We start from the raw sequence: 22,358 nt of genomic DNA on the forward strand, positions 1-22,358 counted from the left end.
AGCAGCTCTTTTTCAAACAGATTTGAAGCTGCTTCTAATGATATACTATCTGGTTTATAAAATGAAAATAGAAAATTATGATCTTAGAATGAAGAAGTGAATTTCTAACCCATGATAATTATTATGATTGCTGCGATTAGACAGACTTTTCTGTGGAGCTTCCTGACAACCAAGAAAAAAGGGGAAATCAAGGAACTGTTCTCATCAGAAAGTAGGAACCCAGCAATTCTTTCAATTTTCTCTTTTGGGAACTTAATAGTCACTGAATTACAAAGTAGACAGTGACCTTGATTATACAACATAAGCAGAAGTGTTTCCTGTAACTTACATAAGTATTTTATCAAATACTTATATATTTGATAAAAGCTAAGCACATAACCATAACTCAGTAAATAGAATTTTCTAGTAGTAAGCTAAAGTGCCTCAAGTATATAATTTAGTTGTCATATTGAATCCAAGGGAAAATTAGATCTGAGACTACCTTGAGGAGTAAATGAACAACTGCTTTAGACCAATACTAATCAAAATGCAGTCCACGGACCAGTGCTGGTCCATGCCCTGTTTGATCCAAGTCCGCATTAAGTACAGAAATGAAGAGTAAGCATTTAGAAACTTGGGGCAATTTGACATTGCCTCAACATCCAAGTTTCAGTGTACTTTATAAACTGTTGATCCATGACAGAATGAAACTTGTAAAAAATTTTTCCTTTTATCACATAGTCTTTCAAAATATTATTTGCTTCTTTGGAGCTTTGTATAGAAACTTGGTAATGTGAAGTTCTCTGCTATGTGGGCCTGGTGTGCTTATCTTCTTTGTTGCTGATTTGAGAGCTGAGCTATGTACTATATCTGGAGTGCACACGGCAGGCATCCTACTGTGCAGTTGTGTGTCTAGTTAATAGTATGGAAGTTCAGGACATACCTCCAAAAAAAAAAAAAAACTAGGATTTTCCTCAGAAAGAATGCAGTATTTTATGTCTTAATATTTGTGGTTAATTTTGTTACTACAGACTATTCTTGTTCAGTCCTGGTATCCAATCACAGTGGCCACAAATTCTAGAGAGCAGAAGAAAATATTGGCCAAATATTTGTTAGAAACTTCTGGTAACTTAGATGGTCTGGAATACAAGTTACATGATTTTGGCTACAGAGGAGTCTCTTCCCAAGAGGTAAGTAACTGAAACCAACCTCATTTAATGTAGTGTGGATTGTTGATTAGAGTACCACTATAAACTTTTGGGGATGTTACTGAGATTGATCTTGGTTCTAAGTAGGCCACATTTTGAAATTCCAAAGATTCAACCAACAGATATGTATTTAGTACCTACTATGTTCAGGGTACATGGGATATGTCCTTCAACAGATGTCCCTGTCCTTTATATATTAGATGGATGGACAGATGGATAGACAGAAACAGACATAATAAATATATCAGGTGTGAAATAATGCCATAAAGAAGCTCAAGGCAGGGTAAGGGAAGAGAGAGTGATGAAAAGTGGGGGTGGGACACTGTTAACTAGGTCTCTTTGAGGAGATAATAGTTGATTTTTTAAATATTTAGGAAAAACTGAATATTTGTCATTAGGAACTGTTATCGCTGATAAATACTTTCCTAAGAATAAAGACGATTCTCATGGGAGCTATGCTATATACCTTAAATGTGGTTGACTGCATCCTGGTCTTATTATTAATGTGGGTTTTTCTTTTTCTTTTTTGGATTTTGGTTTATGATTGATTTTCCAGACTGCTGGCATAGGAGCATCTGCTCATTTGGTTAACTTCAAAGGAACAGATACAGTAGCAGGAATTGCTCTAATTAAAAAATATTATGGAACGAAAGATCCTGTTCCAGGCTATTCTGTTCCAGCAGCAGAACACAGGTAAAAAATTCTGTTTGTTTTCTAAAACTACTAATGTTTTCACTCGTGTGTGTGTAACTCAGTGACATTTTACTTAACTGCAGAGCCAGGTACCTACAATAAATCTTCATGAACTTGAGCAACCCAAACTCAGTATTTATACAGAAGTGTAAACATTAGTCTTAGAGAGGTAGAGAAATTTTATCCATCCTAGAAGAAACAGTATAAGAGCTTTTTTCCAACACTTATATTGCCATAGAAGTTTTAAGGAATTTTTTTTTCAATGACTGTATTGTCATATGTAGATAGATTTTATTCATTAAATTTAGAAGCACTCACTGTAAGTACCAGCCACTTTTTGCCTTTTCCCTGTCCTCCTACATGACCTTATCTATATTTGCCCTAGAAATTATCATCTGTACAGTATCTTCAGTTGCAGATGAGAAAGCAGGACCTATTGAGGAAAGAAAGGGTGTTCAGATTCTTTTTATGCTTCCTTGTTTGCTCTCACTAAACCATCTCCAGTTACCCAAGAAAAAAATTATAATCTAAACTGCGGCTGCTCTGGTCCTAGAGCTAACTTTATTAAAAGTAAATCAGGTTTTTAAAATGTTTGTCAAACCTTATCACTGGTTTTTATAACAAAATTATTTACTATAATCATTAGGGAATATTTAAGTTCTGCTAATACTTAAAATTGCAGAGTGCTAAAACCAACAGTGAGTTTAGAATCAGGCTAAGCTTTATTGGTACTACTATTTGAGACATATTAGTTGGCTGGTGTTCATGCAAGGCAGTCTACTGGATGCAACAAGGGATAGAAGGATATTTTTTAAACACTGACCCTATCCTCAGGATGAGAATAATACACTAGTAATAGTCTGCTTGGTTGGTTAACTCCTTGGAAGAAGGTACAATTAAAATGCTTTAGTGTTGCAAGGGAAGGAGAGGAAGAATCATATTCCTATAGGAAAGGAAGGATCATATTTCGCTAGCAGAATCAAGAAAGCTTTTATAGAAATATGCAAAATCTTCACTTCTTGAAGGATTGGTAAAATTTAATAGCCAACATTGGGCACTTACTCATTCTCTGAGTAAATATTTATTGCATGCTTATCTTGTGTCAAGCATTGTGGTGAAAGGGCAAGAATAGGGAGAGAGTGAATGTGTTGAGAGAATAAGGGCTGAAACACAGATTTTGTAGGGAGCATAGGGGAGACCGAGAAGACAGGTTCAGGTTAGAAAGGGCCCTCATATTTTGGCATGGAATGTTAACTATGTGCACGTCGTGCTAGGTTATTCTAAATTAGGCATTTTCAAATGGAAGCAGACACTGATATTTTTGAGCAAAGACGTGATGTTATGAGATAAATATCTTAGGGACTTTTTTATAGCAGGATATCTATCCTATGGATTGAAAAAAGGAAAAACCAGAAGGTAGTCTTTATAGGAAGCTATTCCAACAGTCTTAAGGTGATGAAGCCCAGACTAAGGTACTAAATAAATGGAAAGAAATAGGTAAAGATGAGCAATGGCTTGGGAGATAAAATTGCTCAAAGTTGGTGATTTAGTTGGTGATTTGAGTTGGGACTCAGTAGAAAATAGATTCAGCCGACGTTTATGAGCATTGTATTAGTAAGGCCTTGTTGAACCTTTTACAAACAACTTTCAAGACTAGGAAACTGGGAAAATAAGAGTGTCAAAAAGTTTTAAGAGTTATTTTTTGTTTGACCTTAGATGTATATACATCTTTTAAAACTCTAATGTAGTACACACATATTAGACTCTTTACTGATGGTTATTTCAAAGTAGTAACATCATGATAAGGAGAACAAAGATAATATCTTCTTTAGGGCTATCTTCTTCAGGACTTTCTTGTCAAAATGAAAAGGATACTGTATGTGGGCATGGGATAAAAATCCATTTTATTTTTATGGTCTCATATTCATTGCATTTGTAAAATTTGACTCCTTAATATATACAAATGCTTCACATGTTCTTAATAGAATGTCTTTTAAACAACAGCATAGTATAGCAAAAAGAGGACTGGACTGAAAGTTGGGAAATCTGGGTTACCTTCCGGCTGACATAGTGGGTGGCCTTGGGCAAGTCACTTATCTCTCTCAAGTCACTTATCTCTCTGTTCTTCATTTCCTCCATCCAACCAAACAAAAGGAGGAGCTGAAGTTTTACATCTCCAACATGACAAGGTCGTTGATGATAAATGAGCTAACATCTAAAATAACTTTAAAATAGAGAACTCTATAAATTTAGAGGTTTACCATTATCATATGTATCTTAATAGACGAATCTGCACCTAGAAATACTTAATTACAGAAGCTTTTTTTCTCAAACTTTGGAAAGTTATCAAATTTAATTTGGTGCTTGAAATTAGGATTTATGGCATTGGTAGAATTCATTGATGATTATTTATGATCTTCATATATCAAATACTGTACTAGACTAATAGAGGTTATGATTGGACTAGACAGAGGGTGCCAGAGCAAGTGTCTGTGGGACGCTGAGATGAAGATATTCAACTTTCCATCTAACAAAGTAGATCCAAAGCCCGGAAGAAAAACAGGCTAAGATACACATACTGGAAACTCTCATGCAGGGACTTTTTTTTTTTTTTTTTAAGCTTTTGAGTGTTTCACACAAGATGTTACAGAAGACAAGTGCCTAAGTTAGAACCATGAGAAATACTGCCATTTGACATGTTAGATTGAAGAAGGAGAGCACAGCATCTGGGGAAGACTGAAAAGGGAACCATAGAAATAGGGGGGAAAAAGGTGAAACATGGGAGATGTCATTGAAGTCAAGACAAAGAAAGCATCAGGAAAATTGCTAGACATGATACAACTAGATTGTTAGATGACTTGTTGATACAACATTATAAGCAATGACCCCTTAACTGTAGGAGTTACTTCATACATTGTAAAGTTCTCCAGTATTGGTATTCACTGATCTTAATTCTCTCCTTTTTAAAGAGGAAGGTTGCAGATCTGAATATGAAGAGGAGCTTCTCTTCAGTCATATCTTAATTTTCATTTAGCCTACAGATGCATGAAGTAGAGAATCGACATAGCTACTGGCAGCCTCTGTAGCTGTTAAGAAGAGTGTTCACTAATGAGTTTTATATAAACAGGTTCTCTCTCAATTTTGGATTCTGGGTAGTAGTCTTTACAATCTTGAAATGTACATGCTGCACTACCCCAGGTGTACCATTGACAGTATGGGAAAAGGTTATAACTGTAGTCCTTTAAAAAAAAACACACACGTTGTATAAAGTGATAATTTCAGACATAAAGTCTGACTCTTCAAACAGTTATTAGTTAAACTTATACCTACTTGGGCTTTATAATAAATGAATGTGCTATCTTTTTATTATTTCCTGAGGAGAACAGATTAGAGACAGACTAGAAAATTAGGGAGAATGACCAATTGCTTGGCATAATGCGATGGTAATTTTCAAAATTATTAAGTTGTTTGAGATCTTTTAAAATTATTTACATTATATATTAACAAATATTTACACAGGTTGAGCATCCCGAATCCAAAATGCTCCAAAATCTGAAACTTTTTGCTCAAAGGAAATACTCATTGGAGCATTTCAGATTTCAGAACTGGGGATGCTTAACTGATAAGTATAATGCACATATTCCAAAATCTGAAAAAATTTGAAATTCAGAATACTTCCGGTCCAAGCATTTCAAATAAGTGAAACCCAATCTATGATTACATATTAAATATGAATCTATCCTGTAAAAAGAACTGAAATTAAGGACATTGCAAAAATCACTATAACCATTCTTATCCAGTAGAAACTCTCATACTTTATTTTCCATCTTAATTATGTTTGGCTTAAACTAAGTATTTGAATTCTTATTCCCTGGGCATATATTAATTCATAGTAGATAATCTACAAACAAAATGTATGACTTCCTATTACTAGCCATTTGAAGATATAACAGGTAGTTGACTATATGTATGTATAGTATAGTATAAATAATTGCCTCTAAGTATAAGATTTTGAAAGGTAAAAAAAAAAAAAAAAGTATGTCTGTACTATTATTGGTATATAGTTTCAAAAATTCACAGAAGGGAGCCAGGTGCTCTCATTGCCTAACAAAATAATGGGAGTATGTAGTCATTCTGACATCTTGACATATAGTATAAAGGGCACTCAGCAAGTGCTTTTTAGTTAGACTGATTTTAAATGAGTAGATTCAGGAGTACAAAACACACACACACACAGATAATTGGTTGAAAATAAGAGGTTAGAAACTTAACTGTTGAAGAGGAGTAAGGCTACTTAATAGTGTTAAAAACTAACTGGGTAAGGTGTGGTTGACCCAGATATTCATTTGCCTTATGATGTGTATTCGTTAAACTAAGTCACTCACCTCTGTGATGTTGATGGTTTGGTATAGCACACATGAGATGTGGTTAAAGGTGATTCAGGGATAGATCATGTGTCTGCCTAAGTAAATCTGTATTTTCATTTTGTTTTCTAGTACCATAACAGCTTGGGGGAAAGACCATGAAAAAGATGCTTTTGAACATATTGTAACACAGTTTTCGTCAGTGCCTGTATCTGTGGTCAGCGATAGCTATGACATTTATAATGCGTGTGAGAAAATATGGGGTGAGGATCTAAGACATTTAATTGTATCGAGAAGTACAGAGGCACCACTAATAATCAGACCTGATTCTGGAAACCCTCTTGACACTGTGTTAAAGGTAAATTTTCATATGTAACTTGATTATTAGAATGCCTGTGTAGCCCAGTTGCATCAACACTACTTTTCATTTACACACAATTTCAGAGCTGTCTGGACCGTCCCCTTTGTTTTAGAGTTGCAGCCCAAACAGAGTAATAAATTTGCCTGAGGTCACACAGTAATAGCACAGAAGGATACCAAGAGTTACGGATTATTTTACTGTCAGTTAGACAGTTGAATAGATATTTTCTTTTCTGCTTACCTGCAAAATTAACAGCATTGCCATTTTAATTAATCCTATGATTTGGGCACCAAACTTATTTGCAGTTTCTTTCTTTTTCAGCATAAGTCACTGCTAGACCATTGAAGTTGTTAGCACAGAAGAAATAGGAACAGGGTGATGTGGAATAAAAATAATTCAAAAATACTCAAGTGGAGGTTCATTAGAAATACTGTTGATTCATAATGTAGCAATGTTGCTTTTTGTTGTTAATGTTCAAGGACTTGGTTTATCTTCTTCAAAAAGTAATAATAGCAGACTTATTTGATGCCTACTACTAGAAAAATATTTTAGGTGCTTTATATAAGATGTGCCATTTAATCTCTACAAAAAAACACAATGATAAATATTACTGTCTCTGTTATAGAAGAAAAAACAGAGGCTTAGAAAGGTTAAAGTAACTTGCTCAAGGTCACACAACATGGAAGATAAGGAGCCAGATATCCAGTGTAGGTCTTTCGGCTGCAGCCTTGCTACTTGACCACACTGTTTGATACTTAATGATAGAGTACTTACCCCTTAAGAAAGGGAGACACAGAATTAAGGAGGTCTTTTCTTACTCTATTAAATGATAGGCCAATCTGAAGGTCTTGTCTTAGCCTGCAATATTTGGTTTTAGCAAACTTGACAGGTTTCATATTTTTACTGTTACCCCATAAAAATTCTACACAGCTAGTTATGAGAAACTGATTTCATCAATATGGAATTTTCTCATTGTTAGAATCTTTAATCAGTTTATTTAGGAAAAGGAAATGATTGTTGTGGGAAGAGAATGTCAGTATTTACTCTTTTGTTTATCTGAGAAATTTTAAATTGGTGTACAAAACTTTCAGTAGTTAGTAAGACGGTTTGCGTATTGTGCAATTTGGCTTTAAGAGCAAAGGAGAACTTAAAGACTATGGGTTCTAGATGCTGTGTCTGCCTATCACAGTTTCTCTGAACTTTGTGATTGAACTGGATTCATGTTGGAGTTACATCAGACAAAAACCAAAGTCATTGGGCACAAGCAGAATAAATCCAAATCAAAAGTATAATCATGAGTTTGTTAAATGCTTTATATACTACTTTAAAATGTACTTAATCTAATATTAAGGGTTTTTTTTCTTGAATCCGTATAATTTGAAAGGTCTAAGGCGAAAAACTTGTTTTGAGCCACTTTATGATGTGAATTCACTTCATAGGAAATAACATGCTTGTTTTTAATGTACTTTAAAGGGTTTGGACCAAATTTTAGAAGGCGTATACATAGTGTTATAAAATTTTTTAAATAGTTACTTTTTATATTCTCGATTATCAAAGCAAAATCATTTAACTTTGAAAAGCTCTTATACTTGTTTTCAGCTTTATTTATGTTGCATGTATATTTTTCCATATAGGTTTTAGAGATTTTAGGTAAGAAGTTTCCTGTTACTGAGAACTCAAAGGGCTACAAGTTGCTGCCACCCTATCTTAGAGTTATTCAAGGGGATGGAGTAGATATTAATACCTTACAAGAGGTATGTGTTTTATATTAAAAGTTTCAATAAGGCAATTCTTATAATTAAGCTTGTTTATATTTGTTGGATAAAGAACACAACATAAATACAATTTTAAGTCTTTGTGTTTATGTTGGTATAAATCTCTGTGCATTGCTTAAAGTTTAGAAATATTAGTTTAAAATACAGAAGTGCCAGCCAAGCCATACTTACTCTTCCAGTTGTCATTGGCCACCCTGAATGATGAATCTAAAGAAGTATCACTGTGAAACAAGAAAATCTCAGTCAAGAAATATTCCTTGGAATATAAAACCAAACCTTGACTCTGCTGGCATAGGTGTGAGTTTTCATAGACCGGAGCTTCACAAATCTGTAAAACTCATATTAATGGGTGCTTTTTCAGAAATTATAGAATAGCTGTCACCTCTTCGAAATTAAGTATTGACTGTCATCACTATTAGTTTTAGCCAAATAGTGTAAGCGTTATGCAGGCATACCTCATTTTATTGTGCTTTGCAAACATTGCATTTTTTGCGAATTGAAGGTTGTGGCAACCCTGTGTTGAGCAAGTCTTTTGGTGCTATTTTTCCAACATGTGTTCACTTCGTGTCTGTGTGACACTTACTGGTAAATTCTCACAATATTTCAGACTTTGTCATTATATCTGTTATGGTGGTCTGTGATTAGTGATCTTCGATGTTACTACTATAATTGTTTTAGGGCACCACAGAGCACACCCAGAAAAGACAGTGAACTTAATTGATAAATACTGTGTGTGGTGTGACTCCTTCACCAGTTACCTATTCCCTGTCTCTCTCTGCTCACTTCAAGTCTGCCTATGCGCTGAGACACAACAGTATTTAAATTAGGTCAGTTAATAACCCCACAATGGCCTCTGAGTGTTCAAGTGAATGGAAAAGTCACATCCCTCTCATTTTAAATCAAAACCTAGAAATGATTAAGTTTAGTGAGGAAGGCATGTTGAAAGCTAGAATAGGCCTCTTAAGGCAAACAGTAGGCCAAGTTGTGAATGCAAAGGAAAAGTTCTTGAAGAAAAATAGAAGTGCTACTCCACTAAACATATGAATAAGAAAGTGAAACAGCTTTATTGATGACAGGGAGAAAGTTTGAGTGGTCTGAATAGAAGATCAAACCAGCCACAACATTTCCTTAGGCCAAAGCCTAATGCAGAGCAAGGCCCTCGTTTCAGTTCTGTGAAGGCTAAGAGAGGTGATGAAGCTGCAGAAGAAAAATTGGAAGCTAGCAGAGGTTGGTTCCTGTGATTTAGGGAAAGAAGCCATCTCTGTAACATGAGTGCAGAATGAAGCAGCAAGTGCTGATGTAGAAGCTGCTGCAAGTTACCCAGAAGATCTAGCTAAAATCATTGATGCAGGTGGCTACACTAAACAACAGATGGTCAATGTAGAGGAAACAGCCTTCCATTGGAAGAAGGTACCATCTAGGACTTTCATAACTAGAGAGGAAGAGTCAACGCCTGCTTTGAAAGGACACGCTAACTCTCGTTAGTGGATAATGCAGCTGGTCACTTTAAGTGGAAGACAGTGCTCATTTATCATTCTGAAAATCCTAGGACCCTTAGAATTTGCTGAATCTACCCTGCCTGTGCTTTATAAATGGAACAACAAAGCCTGGATGACAGCATGTCTGTTTACATCATAATGTACTGCATATTTTAAGCCTACTGTTTGGACCCACTGCTCAGGGGAAAAAAAAAAAAGATTGCTTTCAAAATATTATTGCAGATGGCATCTAAGATCTGATGGAGATGTACAAAGAGGTTAATGTTGTTTTTCATGCCTGCTAACACAACGTCCATTCAACAGCCTATCCATCAAAGAGTAATTTCAAATATTATTATTTAGGACATATATTCTTGGCCAGGTGCGGTGGCTCACGCCTGTAATCCCAACACTTTGGGAGGCCGAGGCGGGCAGATCACGAGGTCAGGAGATCAAGACCATTTCTGGCCAACCCGGTGAAACCCCGTCTCTACTAAAAATACAAAAATTAGCCGGGCGGGGCGATGCGTGCCTATAGTCCCAGCTACTCAGGAGGCTGAGGCAAGAGAATTGCCTGAACCCGGGAGGCGAAGGCTGCAGTGCACCAAGATCCTGCCACTGCACTCCAGCCTGGGCAACAGAGCAAAACTCCATCTCAGAAAAAAAAGAAAAAAGAAGAAATATAGTCTTAAGTGTATAGCTGAAAAGGATTCACCATTCTAGATGCCGTTTAAGAACAGGCTTCATGGGAGGATGTTAAAATGTCAGCATTAACAGGAATTTGGAAGAAATTGATTCTAACCCTCACGGATAACTGAGTCTTGATTTGACTTTAAGACTTCAGTGGAGGAAGTAACTACAAATGTGGTAGAAATAGCTAGATAACTAGAATTAGAAGTGGAGCCTGAAGGTATGACTGAATTGCTGCAGTCTCATGATTAAATTTGAACACATGAGGATTTGCTTCATATGGATGGATAAAGAAAGTGATTTCTTGAGATGAAATCTACTTCTAGCAGAGATGCTGTAACATCGTTGAAATGACAACAAAGGACTTTCGAATATCAATAAAATTGGTTGATAAAACCAAAGCAGGATTTGAGAAGATGCACTCCAATTTTGAAAGAAGTTCTTGTGTGGGTGAATGCTATTATACCAAACAGCATCGCATGCTACAGATAAATCTTTCGTGGTCGGAAGAGTCAATTGATGCGACAGACTTCATTGTTGTCATTTGAAGACATTGCCACAGCCACCCAACCTTCAGCAACCCTGATCAGTCAGCAGCCATCAACAGTGCAAGGGCCTCCACCAACAAAAAGATGACTCAGGCTCAAGTGACCATTAGCATTATTTAGCAATAAAGTATTTTTAAGACATAATGCTATTGCACACTTAATAGACTACAATGTAGTGTAAACATAAGTTTTATATGCAGGAGGAAACCAAAAAATTCCCCTTACTTGCTTTATTGCAGTGGTCTGGAATCAAGCCCACAGTATTTTCAAAGTATGTCTGTATTGTCTTAAAATTTTTGCCTCTTGTTTACTAAATAAGGTTCCTAGGAGCCACAATTTCATCATAACTAACATCTAAAATACTCTGTAGAATATCACTAACATAATGGAGGCCGTCCACATTCAGAAACCACTGACATTTTGATGTATACCAATCTCAGATGGTATCTACAGCTATGAAACACAGGTTTTTTTCTGTTTGAAAGTTCAGTGGTGGTAAAGTAAGGTCAGTTCCCAAATTACAGTTTTCCAAAGATTGATTTGGGAGTAAGAAGTATTATGTTTTGTAGAGATGGGGGTCTTGCTGTTTCCCAGGCTGGCCTCAAAATCTCCTTGACTCAAGCCTCCCAAAGTGCTGAGATTACAGGTGTGAGCAACCATTCCCAGCCTGTATGTGCATCTTTGTAGTTGAGAATCAGCCCAAAACTGTACATGAATAAAAACTACATAAACAAGAATTAAATATTGAGATAAATACTCTTTGGCATTAGTGAAACTTAAACAGAACAAATAGGGCATTGAATCGTTTTGTGTTAATGCAGGTGTACTCAGGAAGGAAAAATGTCTTTTTTTTTTTTTGAGACGTAGTTCGCTCTTGTTGCCCAAGCTGAAGTGCAATGGCACGATCTCGGCTCACTGCAACCTCTGCTTCTCGGGTGGCTAGGATTACAGGCATGTGCCACCACGCCCATAATTTTTTGTATTTTTAGTAGAAAAGGGGTTTCACCATGTTAGCCAGGCTGGTCTCGAACTGCTGACCTCAGGTGATCTGCCCGCCTCAGTCCCCCAAAGTGCTGGGATTACAGGCATGAGCCACTGCGCCCGGCCAGAAAAATGTCTTTAAAAGAAAAAAAAAGCTGGGCCTATAGGTGTACCTAAAGGATAATACAGATGTTCCTCTCAAGTTAGCATGGGGTTGCATCTCAATAAACCCACTTTTAAGTTGAAAATATTAAGTGGAAAATGCATTTATTATTCCTAACCTACCAGACCTCGTAGTTTAGCCTCGCTTACCCTACAGGTGCTCAGAACACTTACTAGCCTACAGTTGAGTAGTCCTCTAACACAAAACCTATTTTATAGTAAAGTGTTGAATATCTCAAGTAATTTATTGATGTTCCACTGAATGCAAATCACTTTTACACCATTGTTAAGTTGAACCATTGTATGTTTGGGAACATCTGTACTTGTAATTTCTTTACATTGGTATGAAAAATATGTTCTTAGAAGCAGGAAAAAGAATTCAGTTTTGCTCTGTACGTACATTAAATTAGATGCTGTAGTTTTGATAAAATGAAAAATCTGCTTTGTTTGGAACAATTACTTTCTTCTTTGACTGTCAGCCTCACTCTTGGACTTTGCTACTCAACCTGTCACCCCTGTGACATCCCATGAGGTTTACAGTGTAACCCTGCTCTAGGTTTTCACTTTGCACTGTGTACCAAAATGAAACTGCTTATTTAGGAAAATAAAAATCTCTCATGTTGGACAAAATACAGAGTGTCTATCTTCTTTTTCTATTGTGTTTCAGTTATGGATTCAATCTTCTTGGGTATCATTGAAACCTCTATTCGAGTGATTTATTAAAACATTAACATAGTATTGCATTCTCAGAGTTGGCAAGAGGAAGCTTTCTTTCAAGTCTCACATGTATTAAATGTTTTTCTTCCCAGACTCAAAATTCACTTTAACTCCAAATTGTCTAAATTTTAAAACTTTTGGTAAAGAAAGTTAGCCTGAAATACAGTGATATGATATTAGATGATACTGTTCTTTGTTATTTCCTCATTTTGTTTTTGCCTCTGAAGCATATCTAAAATGAGGTGACAGGTCAGAAACTATTTTCTCTATATTTTACCTTACCCTCCATCTACCTGTTTCCCTTTCTTCCCCTTTTCTGTTCTACTCTTTGCATTTCTTCTGTATTGAAATTCACTTTGTTCACAAATTTAAAGGAAAACCTAAATTCAGGGGCTTTGGGTACCTTTAGGTTCAGGTACAATAAAGACATGAGACTGGATTTGTGTACATCCTAAAGGAATCACTTTTTAAGTTTTATATGTTTTCATCTTGATTCTTCTAGATTCATCTTGATTCAAATTAGATGGTTGGCATTTAAAAAGAAAGTTGCATTTCTAAATGTAGATTTGTTTAAAAAATGAAGTTGCTTGGGATTTGTTGGGTTTTTTCCTTTGCAGTGTTGAAAAAAAAAAAGTCAAATTGAGACTATTTGGTGAGAATGTGGTAACTTTGATACACATGAGGCTGTTAAGATTTCCTAATAACTTCTGAAAGTTCTGTTTAACTAAAACAGTGCCAGCCTTTCCAGTTACTTCCTGTTCGACTATTCTCATGAAGTAAATGGTTACCAAACTTCACTTGCCACATTCTATCATCAAACTGATTGAATATGTTAAATAAGAAGGCAGGTGCTAGGTAAATAAACTTGACTTTGGTGAAAGAAATACAAATAACATTGATAATAAACACATTTTTAAAGTTGTATGTCCCTTGAAAGAACTCTTTTAGAACTGTTCATACAGGTCTGTCTAGCTGGTTTATAACTAATCATTCTCCCAAAAATAATACAGTAATAAATCTTAACACCCAGAGCATCTGTCCATAATTTTGTTTCTGGCACTGGTGCACCAGCCATAATAAAATGACTCTACCAGTATATCAACTGTTATATAGGAGAAGTATTTTATATTCTTTCGCCACCAGTATCTTTTGATTCTTACATGTTCCATTATATAAGACGTGTAATCATATGGTGTATTGTGACTTATTTGTGATGATTACAGTCATTCCTAGAGTCTAGTAAATTGGCTCCCATTGCTTTTGTTGCTGACATCTGGACAGTAACTTAAAGAGGTGAATGAGAGAAGTTGACTCAAGTAGTCTTAGATAGCTATTTTTTTCTCACTTTCTCTCATTTCCTTCACTCCCTGAATCCTACCAGAACCACAGTGACAGTAATACAGATTCAGAAACTATGAATGAAATCCTCTTCTTCCACACATATCCATCTTTTGGGGGTGGGTGGGTCTTTAAAAACAAAATGCAGGCTATGATTATCTATTTATTGACTGTGTTATAAAACAGCTCTTGGATGCTTCATCAATATTGTCCTTTGAAAATAATCTCCATTGTCTTCCAAATTAAGGTTTTGTTTGGTTTTGTTTTGTTTTAATCTAGATTGTAGAAGGCATGAAACAAAAAAAGTGGAGTATTGAAAATGTTTCCTTCGGTTCTGGTGGAGCTTTGCTACAGAAGTTAACAAGAGATCTCTTGAATTGTTCCTTCAAGTGTAGTTACGTTGTAACTAATGGCCTTGGGGTATGTCACCTTTTAATTACTTCTGTGTTAGTACCTTCCTTATATATCTAGGTAGAATGTGGTTATTGAGTGCAATTGTCAAAGATTGATGTGGCCCTCGACTGTTAATATGTTGTTGGGTGTTGCTGACCTTAACTCAGAAACAAGGAGAAGGGAGATATTAGGTAATAACAGACCTAAGGAGACAGATTCGGAAAAAGTAAGACCAATAAGGAAAAACATTTAAGAGAGATAATACAGGTCAGTCATTTCCCACTGCCTCCGTTTATACCTTTGGATCAAAAAGTAATATTTGGGAACATCAGCTTACCTAGCCATCATATATTAAAGACAAGCAAGTATATAATCACTGACCAAACTGTTTTAGGAAGGTAGAATATGAGGTTTGGATTGTTATACCACAATCATATTCTAGTAGCCATAGAACAGCTAGGCAACTGAACCACCACCCCCTCGCTTCTTTGTAACGTCTTGAGAGCTGGAGATTCTATAGAGCAAGGGACAGAGGCAGGAGGATGCTAAGAATTGAGAACACCTGAGTTGATTCCCTGCTTTACTCTTCCATCGTTCTTTAGAGAGTTCTGGGATTGACTGATTTGTTGCTGCTTGTTCCATTGCCTCTTGTTTCTGTGGCTTTGCTGCCTACCTTTCTGATGCAGAAACACTCTGCTCTCTTGAGGTTCTTTAAGTCTTTTGCTTCTGACAATAACAAGGCAAAAGTAAAAAGTACCAAAAGAGGGATACGTTATGAAATAGGAAAGCCTTTACCTTAGTAATATTCTTGTTCCCTCTCCAAAGATTGTGTGTGTGGTTTTGGCATAGTTGGTATAGTTGGGCTTTTTTTCAACAGCATGTATGTGCTTTGCTTACTATCAGTTTAAAGGCAGTTTGTAATATAAAAAGAGATACCTTAAGGGTTACGTGTTAGAATGCTCACAGACTTCCTACAAATGGAGTATTAGGTGTTCTTCAGTGGCAAAAAGGATATCCAAGATGTCATACTTTTTCTTTATTACAAATGGCTATCCTTCAAAACAGGTTAAAGTGTTACGTTTCTAAAAGCCAGATGTGGATTGGTTCAATTACACCTATTAAGTTCTTAAAACTTAAATGTAAATTATGTATATGCTTTCTTGTAAGGGAGTGTTTAGACATTTCTGATGATTAGTCTTCTATTTCTCTAACTTTCTTAATTTGGATTTCAGATTAATGTCTTCAAGGACCCAGTTGCTGATCCCAACAAAAGGTCCAAAAAGGGCCGATTATCTTTACACAGGACGCCAGCTGGGAATTTTGTTACACTGGAGGAAGGAAAAGGAGACCTTGAGGAATATGGTCATGTATGTATCTATGCTGGTTTTTTTCAACAGTAGTAGGTTGGCTCACCAATTAATAAGAAAGGAGGTTCTTATGTTACTGTTTTTGTGGAAGACAAGGTATTATATTTTATTATAAAATGTCCAATTGCTGACCTGGCCTACCAAAATAAGATACAAAACAAGTTTCTACGTCATAAACATGGGGCCTGTGTATACACAGGGAGAAATATTTCGTAAGTATAGTGATTGACAGCAAGTTTGTATATACTTTATCTAAAAGCAAACTGTGTTATCTTAATATAAAATGTGAAAACAAGGTGACTTGATTTGGATTACATAATAAATGGTGAAACCTTGATTTAACCAAGTTTTCTGATTCAAATGATCTAATGGTCTTTAGCATACAAAAGTACATTTATATTTGTGAACTCGAGTTAAAAAAATTTTGGTTTTTAAGCCACTTGATCAAAAAAACTTTAGACAGAACTATTTATGAATATTCATATTATCAGAAAAAATACTAAACATGAATGTACTATTACTTCCTATTTTGATTCTTTATACAACATCACAATTACTGCTTATAACATGTTACTTTTATATTTTTTAATGTTTTGAGCCAGAATTGAAATAATTTTGTTACCGTTAATGAAAAAATAACTCTTGTACCTACTAAGATTTTGGCAGATTTAGTTTATCCCAGATGAGCTAAACTCACTTCAAACTAAAAGTAAAAATCTAAGTGTGATTTTTAAAAAAGAGTATGTGAATGATACTAGAATAAACTAGAAACTCAATTTATAATCATCTAGGCAATTTGATTTAAGAGTAGGAACTAGTATTCCCTTATATTTAAATTTATGAAAGAAAATGCTACAGCTAAAGCACTGTGGTTTGAAGCAACACGATGACAAAAATACTAGATAATGTCATATGCACCTCAATCTTCAGACTAGATGGAAAATTGAGATTACTTCTGTGGACTTTTCAGAGAGAAACCAGAAGCAGATAAGCTTTACCAGACCCAAAGGGAATTTAATTTCTTCAATCTGTCTTTGCTACTCTGTATAGATGAAGTGGATTACCTTTATCATCAACTTTTGTAGTGTAAACAGAAACTTTAACCCAGTCACTGTGCGTTAGTCAAGAACGCAATACCTATTTTTCTTTGTTTCTGTTTTGGGATTGGTTTTGGGCTTTTTGTGGGTTTTTTAGACCAAATTTAGTGACTAGCAAATTTATTAAACTTCCAGTTGATAAGTTTAATCACTGTTGAGTTTGTTGGCCAGGAACAAAGCAAGGTTTACCAGGCTTTTTTGCTGCACCATCAGAGTGATTGTCAGTGACAGCCACAGTTCTCCTTGGCACCCAGGCATCTTCCTTCAACTTGAAGGAAAAAAAGAAAAAAAGATTGGTCAGCTAGGTTTCTTGATTTTCCTTTAAGAAAACTGGTTTAAGAATGTGGTATTGAGGTCATTCCTTTTCATAAAAGTTAAATATTTCTACATACCAGGCAACTCAGTGATTGGCCATTTTAGATACTACCTTGGTCCACTAGCATTTTCTATGCATCAAATCATCTCACAATTTGAACACCATTGGCATCTCTTGTGTATTTGATTGGTTGGTCTAATTCATCACACCAGGATTCAGGTATTTTGCTTCATAATGTAATCTAATCATGAAATTTCCATTTATGCAGGATCTTCTTCATACTGTCTTCAAGAATGGCAAAGTGACAAAAAGCTATTCATTTGATGAAGTAAGAAAAAATGCACAGCTGAATATTGAACTGGAAGCAGCACCTCATTAGGCTTTGTTTTATGACTGGGTGTTTTTGTGTGTGTGTGTGTATATGTGCATGCACACACACATACACCTGTGTGTATGTAATACATAATGTTCATTGTACAGATGTGTGGGGTTTGTGTTTTATGATACATTACAGCCAAATTATTTGTTGGTTTATGGACATACTGCCCTTTTTTTTTTTTTTCCAGTGTTTAGGTGATATCAAAATAGGAAATGCACTTAACCATGTAAAAGATCAGTGCTAAAGTAAGCTTTTTAGGGCCTTTTGCCAGTAGGTAGTCACTCAATGTGGTATTGATCTTTTCACAAATAACAGAACTGAGAAACTTTTATATATAACTGATCACATAAAACAGATTTGCATAAAATTACCATGATTGCTTTATGTTTATATTTAACTTGTATTTTTGTACAAACAAGATTGTGTAAGATATATTTAAAGTTTCAGTGATTTAACAGTCTTTCCAACTTTTCATGATTTTTATGAGCACAGACTTTCAAGAAAATACTTGAAAATAAATTACATTGCCTTTTGTCCATTAATCAGCAAATAAAACATGGCCTTAACAAAGTTGTTTGTGTTATTGTACAATTTGAAAATTATGTCAGGACATACCCTGTAGAATTACTAACCTCACTGCCCCTTGTAGAATATGTATTAATCATTCTACATTAAAGAAAATAATGGTTCTTACTGGAATGTCTAGGCACTGTACAGTTATTATATATCTTGGTCGTTGTATTGTACCAGTGAAATGCCAAATTTGAAAGGCCTGTACTGCAATTTTATATGTCAGAGATTGCCTGTGGCTCTAATATGCACCTCAAGATTTTAAGGAGATAATGTTTTTAGAGAGAATTTCTGCTTCCACTATAGAATATATACATAAATGTAAAATACTGACAAAAGTGGAAGTAATGTATTTTAAAGTAATTACACTTCTGAATTTATTTTTCATATTCTATAGTTGGTATGACTTAAATGAATTACTGGAGTGGGTAGTGAGTGTACTTATCTTAAATGTTTTGATTCTGTTATATTTTTTATTAAGTTTTTTAAAAATTAAATTGGATATTAAATTGTATGGACATCATTTGTTAATTTTAAACTGAATCCCCTCAATAAGTAATACTGAAGCACATTCTTAAATGAAGATAAATTATCTCCAGTGAAAAGCATGACATGTTTCAATAGAAGACTCTTAAGTTGGCTAAATTCAAAGTGCTTGACATCAAAATGTTATAGAGTGATTAGCTACTAGATTCTGAATCAGACATCACATCTGGAGACCAGTTTCTTTCGAATGATTCTTTTATATATTTAACTCTGTTCTTCTGAGGCAGCGGTTGGCCAACTATGGCCCAAAGGCCAAATTCGGACTCCTTTTTATAAATGCAGATTGTCTATGGCTGCTTTCCCACTACTCCAGCCAAAGGTAAACAGCTGCAGTAGAAGCCAAATGAGAATCATAAGAAGCCAAATGAGAATCATAAAGCCCAAAATGTTTATTTACCTGCCCTTTACACAAAATCACACAAAAAGTTTCCTGATCTCTGTTCTAAGAAAAGGAGTGTGCCTTGCATTTAAAGGGAAATATTGGTTTCTAGGGAAGGGAGGAGGCTAAATAGTTGATAAGGAATTTTCCTCTTTTGTCCTCTTTTTTTCTCATTTAAGAATCTGATTCTGGAAGACTGATTTAGAAAAGTTTTAACATGACATTAAATGTGAAATTTTAAAAATTGAAAAGCCATAAATCATGTTTTAAATAGTTACCTGAGAAAATATTTTATCACTAGAATAACCTAATTAGAAGTGAGTTATCTTCATTAAATGTTTTTTGTAAGTGGTATTAGAAAGAATATGTTTTTCAGATGATGCTTTAAACATTTAGTGAGAACAATAAGCATTATTCACTTTTAGTAAGAGCCTTCTGTAATCTATGGTAGAAAATAATTTTAAAATGAGTTTTTAATGTATTTGAGTAATGATGAGTATTAAAAATAACACACATTTCTTCACAAAATGTGCTAAGGGGCGTGTAAAGAATCAAAAGAAACTATTACCAGTAATAGTTTTGATAATCACCCGTAATTTTGTATTTAAACCATTTAAACATTGAAATTATTCTACAGACAGTATTCTCTGTGTTCTGTGAATTTCAGCAGCTTCAGAATAGAGTTTAACTTTGAAACTTGCAGTGAAAAAAGCTATCCATTTGTTCACAACCATAAATCAGGAGATGGAGATTAATTCTATTGGCTCTTAGTCACTTGGAACTGATTAATTCTGACTTTCTGTCACTAAGCACTTGGTATTTGGCCATCTCCATTCTGAGCACCAAACGGTTAACGTGAATGTCAAGTAGAACTCTGCTGTGTGTCACCCTTAAATCAGCCTAACTCTTCCCGATAAAAGCAAATGGCATTTACGGATTTAAGTCATTAGATTTTAAACTGACATTAATTAATCCCCCTTGATTCATTATATCATCAAGTATTTATATTTTAAATAGGAGGTAGGATTTCTGTGTTAAGACTCTTACTTGTACCCTATAATTAAAGTAAAATGGTTTTTATGAGTATCCCTTATTTTCCCTTCTTAAATTGTTATCAAACAATTTTTATAATGAAATCTATCTTGGAAAATTAGAAGGAAAAATGGCAAGGTATTTATTGTTCTGTTTGCCATAATTTAGAACTCAAACTTAAGTATTTGTAGTTTTACATTCCTTTTTAACCCAGTCAGTGGAGAATGTCAGCTTTTCTCCCAAGTTGTATGTTAAGTCTATTCTAATATGTACTCAACATCAAGTTATAAACATGTAATAAACATGGAAATAAAGTTTAGCTCTATTAGTGAAGTGTTAAATTTGTGTGCTTCAAGTAATGCCATTTTCAGGCCTACCTGTTTTAAGTATTCCTCCAGTTCAAAGAATTAGAAGATGAGAGAAGGGCAAGTGTCAAAGCTGACTCCTCTTTTCTGCTTTGTGCAACTGTATAGATGACAGTGCCTCTTACTAAGGAAGAACACTGGAGGGACACCAGATTTGAGAGAAAGGAGCATGATTCCTGTGGTAAGGCTTGAGATGCCTTTGACACATCTAAATGCAGGTATTAAGTAGGCAATTGATGATACAGGTTTGTGGATAGAAGGGCCTCAAGGTATGACTGATGTATACCTTGGAAGGTATACATCATTGGAAGCACACAGTAAAGGATACTTTTCTAGGGAGAGTATAGAGCAGGAGTTGGCAAACCCCAGGCCATGGGCCAAATCCAGCCCACCATCTGTTTTTGTAAATAATTTTATTGGAACATAGCCACACCCATTTATTTAGTTATTGCCTTTGGCTATTTTCATGCCACAGTGGCAACACTGATTAGTCGCAACAGAGAAATTATGGCTGCAAAAACTAAAATAATTTACTGTGAGGCCCTTTACAGGAAAAGTGCTGATCTCTGCTATAGAGTATAAAGGGAATCTAGGGCTAAACCATGAGTAACCCTTGAAGGTTAAGTGGCAGAACATGAGCAGACCAAATGACAAGCATAGCTAAAGAGATGAAAGTTCCAACCAGGAGTAAAGTCTCAAAAGCCAGAGGAAACATTTTTCAGCCCAGGTGTTGAATGCTGCCGAGAGATCAAATAGGGTGAAGAATTTAAAACAGCTACTGGATTTAGCCACCTGGAAATAATTGGTGCCTTAGACATGTTCCTTTCCAGATAGTAGAAGAGGCTCATTTCTGAAAGAAGCTTCCTTATATACCTCTTTGAATGTGGGGTGTGAAAAGGGAGGAGAGAGTGAGGCAATAGTATCTTTGTCCTTCTAGCTGTAGCCTTACCTCTGAAAAAGGTCCAGGAAAGAGGAAGGAGTTGAAAATAAAAGCAAAAAGAGATCAGTGATGATTTGGTGTTCCAGAGACGGTGGAGAAAGGTAAGATCCAAAGCACTTGGTAGGGTATTGGCCTTAAATGTTAGGGGTTCTTCTATTCTAGAAGAAAGGAGAAGATGGGAGCAGGTGTCTACTTGGGTGTTCTGTGAAGTCAGAGGCCAGATCCCACTTGTACATGGTTTATTACTCATTCATTTATGTTCACCCCAGAGAAGCGCCATTCTTCATGGTTAGCAACAGAATTCAGTTAGAAACACAGTTATCCTGACCTGCTTTATTTATTTTTTTAATTCTGTAATTGGATACTGAGCTGTTACTTCTTTGACATGAAGTAGGGAATGCATGTTGTAATTTTTATAGAGATGGATTAACGATCTCGCTTACAAACTCTCTAGAATTGGCTACACATTTAATTCTGATTAGGTCTTCCTGACTCGCCAGAGGAGTTCTACCAGATCTCTGAGCCTCTCACTTTCTATTCCTTCCTCTTCAGCTAACATGTTCCTTTTTCTCACACCCTTTTTAAAGAATTCCCTTGATAACACCATCTCTAGCCTCCCTTCTCCCATTTACATCAGACTTCTCTCCATTTACTGCCTCAACTCCCATTCAGTCATCTTC

General features: G+C 35.4%; 1 protein-coding gene across 2 annotated transcripts in view; it reads left to right on the forward strand.

Annotated features, from left to right (window-relative positions):
* Positions 1-20,701, forward strand: part of NAMPT (nicotinamide phosphoribosyltransferase) — a 38,080-nt gene extending 17,379 nt beyond the window's left edge. For both annotated transcript variants that reach the window (XM_009203633.4, XM_021936153.2), the window contains 7 exons: positions 1,011-1,169; positions 1,744-1,880; positions 6,377-6,602; positions 8,240-8,359; positions 14,574-14,714; positions 15,920-16,054; positions 17,736-20,701. In XM_009203633.4, the coding sequence (XP_009201897.1) occupies positions 1,011-1,169; positions 1,744-1,880; positions 6,377-6,602; positions 8,240-8,359; positions 14,574-14,714; positions 15,920-16,054; positions 17,736-17,846 (1,029 nt within the window). In that variant the 3' untranslated portion in view covers positions 17,847-20,701. The remainder of the gene's footprint in view (positions 1-1,010; positions 1,170-1,743; positions 1,881-6,376; positions 6,603-8,239; positions 8,360-14,573; positions 14,715-15,919; positions 16,055-17,735) is intronic.
* Positions 20,702-22,358: the final 1,657 nt, after the last annotated feature.

The sequence above is a fragment of the Papio anubis genome, chromosome 4, assembly GCF_008728515.1.
Source record: "Papio anubis isolate 15944 chromosome 4, Panubis1.0, whole genome shotgun sequence".
Classification (NCBI taxonomy): domain Eukaryota; kingdom Metazoa; phylum Chordata; class Mammalia; order Primates; family Cercopithecidae; genus Papio; species Papio anubis.